Genomic DNA, 9616 nt, shown 5'->3' on the forward strand with positions numbered 1-9616 from the left:
TTGGACCGTGGCTGCCTCTCACTTCTTAGTACGTGGGGCTGGATCCTCGGCTGGTGTAAATCAGTAGAGCACCATTGAATTCAATAGAGCTGATTTACCCCAGCTTTCGATCTGGTCCATGATTTTTAACATCTCTGTGGGTTTTTTTTTTAATTAACAAATATTCTGTCTGTAGACAAACACTGGCGAGAATCCCAGAGAACTAGATGTAAGGGGGGAAACTAGAAAGCAGGAGAGACACTGTTGTCTAGTGGATCAACCATTTGAGTGGGACTCTGGACAGCTGGGCTCTAATCCTAGCTCTGCCACTGGCCTGCTGGGTGACCTTAGGCAACTCACATCCAGGTCTCTGTGCCTCGGTTTCCCCATCTGTTAAATCGGGATACGGATACTGACCTCCTTTGTAAAGTGCTTTGAGATCTACTCATGAAAAGCTCTGTATAAGAACTATGTGGTCTTATTATTACTGTAGAAAAGCTCAAAAGTGGAAGCAACCAGCTTGACTGCTAGCTACTGCCTGATCTTCCAGTCTGAAACAGACATTGATCGCTTAGTGCACAGAGCAAGGAGATTTCCCTTTCTGCAATACCCTTCAGCCATAGTTGCTCAAATGGAAAGCACATGATGATCAAGTATCAGAGGGGTAGCCGTGTTAGTCTGGATCTGTAAAAGTGGCAAAGAGTCCTGTGGCACCCTATAGACTAACAGACATATTGGAGCATAAGCTTTCGTGGGTGAATACCCACTTCGTCAGATGATAATCACGGTTTGCCTCCCCCTGGAATCAGAGAAGCCAGCAGGAAGGATAAAGTAAATGCTATAATAAATGGACCTAAAGTTTTGCTCAAGATCCCAACTGGACTCCAAAGGCAGATGGGACAAAGGTTTTTCAGCCAAATCCTGATCTGAGTTGGCTGCGGCATAAATCCACTGACTTCAGGGGAATGACTCCAAATTTACTTGGGGGAAAGCGAGATCGGAATCCCTGGTTGCTAGTGGGATGCCTGGCACTGTGCACGAAGAAATCCCAAATCATGTGGGATTTGCAAAAGCGCCTAAGTGATTGAGGAGCACAGTGGTGCCATTGAACATCAGCGGGAGGGGGACTTGAGCTCCTAAGCCTCTTAGATGCTTTTGAACATCTCACTCACAGTTCCTGTTCCAAGGACAGATGAGACTCTGACAAGATGCCTGGGAGATCCAGAGAGATGGCGGTAGCTTGGAAAGATTTCTCACTTCGGATGGTGATGGTTTTGTAGCCACGTGGGACAGCAGTATTGTGCGCTTTGCAGAAGCAGGGGGTTTCCCAGAGGGGTGTGAATGAAGGGAGCCTGCACCAGTGGGTTTGAGAGGATAAAATAGCTGCATGTCTTTGTGCTCTCAAGGCAGCAACTTTGTCATAACAGCTGTAGTCGTAGCTGTTGGAAAAGGAGGCAGGGTAGCCCTGCTTTGCCATCAAAAGCACAATTGAGCCTTAGTTATTTTGTCTTTTAAGCACCCCATACCTTACATGATACCCATCACAGAGAGAGAAAGAGAAGCTTTAGTGGTCTGCGCATGCTGCCCAGTAAGAGAAGTTTACTAATGCCGGTGATGTACCGTGCATCATTAGATTAGTGGCAGTTTGACAGCAAGCCACGCAGAATGATCCCATTTCCTCCCTGCTGGGCTTCTGCTGTTTGATGTTTGCAAACTGCACAACCCACCTCGGACCAGCCTTCGCCACCTTCCCTGTAACTGAGTCTCGTCGTCAGAAGTTCAGTCGCAGGGATTTTTCGGTGGTGACCTTGTCTAGCTGTGGCTCAGTGAGTCTTGTGTGACTCAGCCCACAGCTGGGGAGATCTCTCTCTCTCTCTCTCTCTCTCTCTCTCTCTCTCTCTCATATATATATATATCCCACTTTTCCTCAGAGCTCTGCAGGGTTGTGTTTGCCCCAGACAGAAGCATTTATTTTACAGACCCTTTTCACTCTTGACATAGGCAGCTGGATTTCCTCCTGCAAAATGTATAATTTAATTTGGACACAGTTCAGATATGCATTTCCCCAGTGACAGTAAGCTTTTCCCTGCAGAGAAAAACAGGCAAGAGTGGGACCACGTACAAACGACTGCACTGAAACCAGTCAGGCCAAACCCAGCTAGAAGCGTAGGGGGAGGCAAGCGTTACAAGGGGCCATCCCCATCACTGTGCTTGAGGAACTAGCACCATCCCGGCTCTTAATCCTTCTCTTCCCCGTGGGTGATGATGTGGACGAGGTTTTTGTAGTCTAAATTTCCAGTGATGTCTGGGGGGAAAGCGGCAAACATCTGGTCGACCTGCAATGTAAATGGGCCCAGATGGGAAAGGGTTAAACAGATTGGTTGGGTATTCAGGTGAGCAGAAGTGAAGGAGGGGGCTGGGAGCTGTTTGAAATCACAGGAAGTCCTTGGCGTCAATGGGAGCAGGCTGGGACGTGGAGACTGCCCTTTGTGGCGGCCTGCCCGTATTTCGCTCGCTTGTTAACCAAGCAATGGAAATATGGGAAGTAAAGGAAAGTCTCTAGCGCACCTCTAACTGCAAGGCCACTGATCTACACGAATCCTGTGCCCTGACCCCCAGCTCCGCTGAAGGCGCTGGCCAGTGCAGTCCTATCCAGCGATGCGCGGTGCCCTGTGACGCTCTGATGGGATTCCATCGCTCATCACTATCGCGGAGTGGTTGGGTCCACGCCCAGCCCTGGGTGCTGCTTGCCAACCCCCACACAATTCAGAGATGGCTTGGTCCCGGCCATCACAGAGATGGTGACATGTGGATCCGGGCTGTTTGAATTCTCACCTTTTGGGGGTGTTTGTATCCAGGGCCTTGGGTTTGACTGGTTATGGAAAGAGAGGCCTGCTGTGAAATTTAGCTCCCAGGCTCCCCCAAAGCCCAGTGCTATTGGACCCCAGGATGTAGGATGGGACAGGCTGTGGGAGATGGGCTCTGTTGCAATAGACTGATTTGCTTCATTTAGTTGGTACTTTGTGCAATGGCCTGATGCGATGGACCCCCAGCACCCCGGAGCCCTATGTCATGGCTCTGACCTGGGCTCGGTACCCCCAGCCCCCACATCACGTGAGGGCTGGACAATTGAAGGACTGTCTGTGGACAATGTGAGAGCAGCCAGGGACACGGCAAGACTTGGAATAGGGGAGCTGGGGGGCTGCCCAGGAGGGCCGTGGTGAACAGTGCGAGGACCCTGAGGAGAAGTAAGAATTGGGCTGTAGAGGGCTTTTTGGTGAGCCCTGGAGAGAATTTGTATGGGTAGTGGTCGGAAGTGGCAATGGGAATTGTGCCGCAGGATGATCTTGGGATTGCAGCAGGGTCCCAGGGCTGGGTCCCAGCGTAGAGGCCGGGCATGGGCTCCCCTATCATCGCCGTGAGGTGAGGAGAATTCTCTATGGGAAACACTGAGGCACTGCTCAGTCCAGGGCAGGGGAAGGACGGTTTCATTTGAACTCTTGTGGTTGCCCCATAGGGCAGGCTCTTGCTTTGTCTCTCTGTCCAAAGCACTAGATCACCCCGCCACAAATGGGAGACAGCAGACCAATGGGGAAACTGAGTCACAACAGGGAAACTGAGGCACGGACTTGTGCTCTACCCTGGAAAGGTAAGCCAACCTGTTACAGCCTGAGCCTGCTGCCCACGCATGCGCAGTAAACAGATCAGTGTTAGGCATTGCTGAATGGTGCAGCCTGTATAAGGATGGAAGTGAAAAGGAGCCCTGTGCATACCTCTTCCTGGGAGAACCTCTCTCCCTGCGTCATCAGCATTTCTTTAATGCTGCAAATAAAAGAGCATGTTGTCAGAAAGAGGGAGGGACGGTGAGAAAACCAGAACAACTCCCCCTGCCCCATGCACACCCCAATTGCTGCTCTGCACTTACTAGTCAGATTTCAGGCCTTTGCCCTCGGGGTCAAACACCTTGAACGCGTTCAGGATTGTCTCCTCTGGATCGGCACCTGCAATGGGGAGCACACGCAACCGCTGCTGGCACAGAGCAGGGATTATGCCTGCCGCGGGCAGCGCCGGGGAGTGGCATTCCCTTCGGGGAGGGGGATCGCAGATCCTGTGCCATCTCCCAGGAAACAGGGGCTGTGTGGTCGAGCAGGCTCATTCCCTGCAGGGAGGGGCCTGCAGATGGACGTGCCCTGCCCTACCACCACCCTGCACAGCAACGGCTGGCATCTCTCTACCCACCCCCTGCTGTCGGGGCCATGTGCATCCCATGGCATGGAGAGGAACAGATGCACATTCATGTTGCCCCTCCCTGCCCCCAATATGTAGCTAATCTACCCACTGTATTTATAGCATGCTAGTCTCATAGGAGCTGGGGGCTCGGTGGGCTTAAGGAATTCTGCACCAGTGTCACATAGCTTGGGTTGCACAATGGGTGAGGGGATATGGCTGCTGAGCAGGAGGGACTCTGAGTCACAGAGAAGCTGCTGCTCTACGCAACATCCTCTCCTGAAAACCTGTCAGGACGTAGGCAGCAAAGAGCCACAATAGTTCACATCGGCACAGCTGGAGTCCGTGGCACCAAACCCCTCTGAGGGGTGTGGGCAGCTGTTAGAGAGCGTGTCTCATCTAGAGGCCCCAGGGTGCTGCACAACGATGTAAGCATTGCTATCTCTGTTTTGTAGCTGGGGAAACTGAGGCACAGAGCAGTGGCGACTTGCTTAAGGTCACCCAGCAGGCTAGGGGCAGAACTGAGAAGAGTGCAGGGGAGGCTGAGAACGAATAGGAGCGATTGCTGTGTGCATTAGACCAAGATGCACGGTTTCTGGGAATATCCTGTGTATGAGCCTTTGACTGGCAACACCCCGTCACCCTGTCTTTGCCATTTCCTGCCCCACCATGCTGGGGGAAAGATGCAGGAGAAACCCCAGGGAATGGCATTGGGACATTTTCACCTTCTGCACTTTTCTGGGGGGAAGAGGGTGATTTGACTCCTAGGTCCTGAGCCAAAGCCCCCTTAAGTGCACGCAAAGGCGCCCATTGAGTGCAGGATCAGGTCCTTGGGGCGAAACTGCAGATAAAGTTACTTTATGTTTTAATATACATTGCCGTTTCCTAGCATCTTCACTTTGAGGATCTCAAAGTGCTAAGTCTTAGCACCCCTTGTGAGGTCGGGCAGGGTCATTATCCCTGTTTTGCAGATGGGCCACTGCGGCACAGAAAGGTTAAGTGACTTGCCCAAGTCACACAGGGAGTCTGTGGCACAGACAGGTATACAGCCTAGATCTCTTGCCCCCACAAGCGCTGTAACAGCCACCAGACCATCCTTCCACTCATTTCGTCCCCCTGCCTTATCTTACCCTTGAGCTTCTCTCCAAACATGCTCAGGAATACGGTAAAGTTAATTGCTCCAGGGGCCTCCTTTATCATTTCATCGAGTTCTTCGTTTTTTACATTCAAACGACCTAGACAAGAAACAAAAAGACAAATCACCTGGGACATGGATTAAACTTTATGCAGATTTTCAGGTACATGAGCCCATTTTATACACAAACAAGCCTATGGATGAGTTAAAAGACATAGAAAAGGTGCATTTTTTACCATGGGAATAGTCTCCCCAGGGAAGTGGTAGAAGCTCCATCCTTGGAGAGAAAGAGAACTGGACCAGACAAAGCACTAGAAAGTGTATCGTAGGGAAGAATTCTGCACTGACTGAGGTATCTCCAACTCTGATTTCTATGAGTCTAGAGAACATCACAGAATTGCACCATGATTAGTTTCCACCTACATTTTGTCAGTAAAACGAACAGAACCAAACGTCTGCCTATTGTCATCCATAGAGCTACAAAAACAGGGCCTGATCCTCTTTGGATTACAATGCAGTCACAACTGATTTGCACCCTTCTAAGTGAGGTGATAACTGGGCCTTATGTTTCTCCAAGGATGTACATAAGCCCCATAAATCACATAATCCAGCAAGACTACTCATAGAGTAAGGTATTACTCAGCAGGAGTAAGGCTGGCAGAATTGGGCCCTAATTAATTTAATAACCATTTTCTCTAGCCAGGGCCTAAATTATTTCACAACATCAGCCTCAAAAATGATCCACACTGACCAAAAATGTTCAGAAAGTAAAATAATCTGCTCTTTGTAATAGAAATGATTTTGGGTCCCGTAGTTTTCAGCAGAGGAAATGGAAGATCCATTTAACCAGGGATTGAATGAAATGGAAAGCAGAGTCGTTGATTTCTCATCTAATAATTAGTCTAACACGATCAAAGCCTTTTCTGGGGGGAAGGAGGGGCGTTGTAAGATGCAGGCTTACCCACTGCAGCAAACGTATCTCTCAGATCTGCCTTGTCAATAAAGCCGTCCCGGTTCTGATCCATGATGGTGAAGGCCTAGAAAGGGGAGAAAGGGGAATGGCAGCAGGCAGAACAATAACCCACAGCTCCCCGAGAGTGTAATATCGCTCCCTCTGTTTAGCCATGTACATTTCAGCCTGGCTAGGAACTGTGGTGTGTCAAGGGACGTAACTGTCTTTGTTCACAGCTGTTCTTGCACCTTCCTCTCACAGTGATTTACGTCAGTGGGAGCAGAGGCGAGGGCTTCCAGCAGCGTTCAGGATCGGGCCCAAAGAGCCCCTGTTGTTCAGCAGTGCAGCAGCATTTGTTAGGCTCCCTGGTGGTGCAGGGCTGGAGGCTGCTGCCCGATCCCCTCTGGGAGTGGCTGCGTGATGCGGGCTGAGGCATTCCTCAGCTGCCCAAGACTGCATCCCTTCCAGAGCAGGTGTCTCCACCCAACTGCCTCACCCTATGTGACCAATTGCTAATGTCCTGGGAGCCCAGCTGACCACGGTGCTCATAAGAATGACATTAGAAGATGCACTGAGAATGCTAGCAAGGGATGGGCCTCGCTGATTGATGGACATTACAGCCAATCAGCTAGAAGAGAGCAGATGTCCCTGTCCAAAAGCTCAGTCAGGGCGCAGGACCCATGGGGCGGGAGATTATCCCTAAGGTATCACTAGAGGTAGGAGAATTCCTTCTGTAGGAGTCCTGGGCGGGGGGAAAGGGGGTGTGACAGATGTTCTCTCCCACATGGTAGCTATTCTCTAGTTTTGTAAAGCTCATCAGTAGGCCTGGAGTTGTCTAACCAGTAACCGCTCTGTCTGCAGCCCAGGGCTAGAGTAACTATGACAGTGTTTACAAGCCCAGGGAGTGGGGCGGGCGGGAGGACTCAGCCAGGAGAAGGCGTTGTGGAGCACAGGGGTTGGGGAGTTCACTTGCATGAGGTCTCCTGCCCCACGGCTCCCATGGTCCCCAGCATGCAGGAGTTCAGTTTTGGCCACTGCCTTGTCCTCAGTTATTGTACTCGGAGGAACATGGATACACTCGGCTAGAGAAGGCCCCATGTTATCACCCTGTCCAAAGACTCTCTGTGGGTAACTTTGAAGACCTGAAAATGTGTAACCATGTGACACCCATGAAAGGGTTAACCAGTTCTCGGTAATAATGCCCTGCCTCATGGTCACAGCTCAGCTAATGAGAATTTGCTCGGATTATACAGGGCTGTCTTGTGTGCCATTGGCTGAGTGTCTTGTCACTCACTCTTCTGCTGGGAGTGCAGTGTCATGAAGTTGAGAGAAGACCCCCGTATTTGATTATGTAGTTGAATTATGTTTGTTTTTTCCCCCCAGTAAAGCAGTTGTCTTTTAAATGAGCTTCTAGGACTCTTGTTCCAAATCCAACATCACCGAACCTAAAAGCATTTAGGAAAAGTTTGACGATACCACCATATAGGTGGTTCTTGGCTTTACCCTTCATGGTCATTGCAACAAAGGCCACTTACCTCTTTGAATTCTTGGATCTGTGTTTGTTCAAACATAGAGAAGACGTTGGAATTAGCTCCCTCTGATCTCTTCTTAGCTTTCTTGGGTGCCTTGGAAAATTCAAGCATGCTATCATTAACTCACTGTATTTTTCAATGTGGAATAAATTTAAACTACCCTGAATTTATTCCTAAATCTTTATGAATAGCTAGGGTCTGCTGCATGCTGGTGCACTTTAGTTCTTGAAATGATCCGCTCTTTCTCAGCTCAGAAGTGTGGGGTAACGTACATGCTGTTCTGTAACAATGGGAGTTGTTATTTCTTCTCACAAGGTAGGGTAGAGCTCAGTTTCTTGGGCTCCTGATGCATTTGACCAAATTGATTAGTGGGGAAGCGACATGAAAAATGACTAGCCACACTACAGTGTGACATCTGCTGTGGTTCAAATGACATTTGGCTGAGAAGTAAAAGCAAAGAAATCTCCCCTTGTAACAATAGACATTCAGGAGTGGAAAAGATAATTAAGCACGTCTCGGAGATTTCATGCAATAGCTGTCACTATTATGAGCTTTATCACGGTTTTGCACTTTTTATTAAGAATGATGTTACTGCAATGGCTACACATTAAAACGCTCTAAAATCTGCCCTTTCCTACACCAAAGAAGATGAAACCCAGAATTGAGTTGATTGCGATTCTTGTGGTTTAAACAGGAAATCTTTCAACACACGTGCTAAAGTTTCTACCTTCTTGAGAACTTCTGGTCCCTCTACCTTAGCTGCACACATGTGATCTGCTATGATCTTTTCCTTTTAAATAAAAATCACAGATTTGTAAGCGACCCCATTGAGAGGGTCTGTGTCTGGTATTCCTAGGTACTACAAAATACAAATAATAAGATTTAAATGTGCCAGTTCGAGGGATAGAGATGTACTTCCTAGAAGGTGCATGGATGAAGGGAAAGAATTCCAATTTGACCTTAAAATGTGCTCAGTCCCATTTTGCAAGCTCTGTTTAGTTCTTGATTTGAAGACAGGGCAGCAGTTAACCTAGAAGACAAAACCCACTTTGCTGCTGCTATTTGTATGCCACCAGTGTATTAAATACCCCTAGACTGCTTACCTTGTTTCAGGAGCTATAAGGCATGTGTGTGCCATTAGGGCACTAAAGCGTCTCTCTCTCTCTCTCTCTCACTGATCGCTAGAGATGCTCCTAGTAAAGAATCCTACTGCTGACAAGCTCATCTCACTGTCATTCCCGCAGCTGCCCACTCTCGTTACTCACCATCACCGGAGTTGCTTTGCAAGGCCCCTGATGTTCCTGCAAGAGGAATTCAAAAGACAATCCCCGAGGCCGCTCTGCGCTGAAACAATAAATACAGCCCAGGGCAGTTTAAAAATAAACGCATGCCCACTTTTGGCTGTAATAGGTAAGTTAGCCGCCACCTCCGCCACCCCCAGCTCTGTTGTCTCTCCGTCTTTGTCTTGCTCTCATCTTGAATAACAGCTTGTTGTCACTGTGACATGTGAGACACAGAGGTTTTCAAGGTTAGAGAAATGCCAGCAGGCTGTGTGGCTGCCACTTTGAAGATGTTGACACGAGTCATGCTGCACAGCTTGTGCGGAATGAGTGACACCTGCATTTGTCAGTGGATTGGTGGGGGCGAGACAAGCATGCTAGAAAGGATATATCCTGGTAGCTAGGGATGTCTGTCTATACAGACGTACAGAGCCAGCTCTTGGAGCTGTGCTGATTTACAGCAGCTGAAGATCTGGCCCGCAGATCAAGGAGGTTCTGTGCAGTGAATGTC

The 9616-nt window shown here is 49.1% G+C and overlaps 1 protein-coding gene across 1 annotated transcript; it reads right to left on the minus strand.

The window, feature by feature from the left end:
* Positions 1 to 1860: 1860 nt before the first annotated feature.
* Positions 1861 to 9320, minus strand: MYL2 (myosin light chain 2). The gene is made up of 7 exons (XM_074972346.1): positions 9091 to 9320; positions 7829 to 7918; positions 6303 to 6378; positions 5337 to 5441; positions 3905 to 3980; positions 3753 to 3801; positions 1861 to 2315 (listed from the first exon to the last, which is right to left on the minus strand). The coding sequence occupies exons 1-7, from the start codon at positions 9091 to 9093 to the stop codon at positions 2217 to 2219; spliced, it is 498 nt and encodes a 165-aa protein (XP_074828447.1). The 5' UTR covers positions 9094 to 9320; the 3' UTR covers positions 1861 to 2216.
* Positions 9321 to 9616: the final 296 nt, after the last annotated feature.

Source organism: Natator depressus, chromosome 15 (genome assembly GCF_965152275.1).
Source record: "Natator depressus isolate rNatDep1 chromosome 15, rNatDep2.hap1, whole genome shotgun sequence".
NCBI classification, from domain to species: Eukaryota; Metazoa; Chordata; order Testudines; family Cheloniidae; genus Natator; species Natator depressus.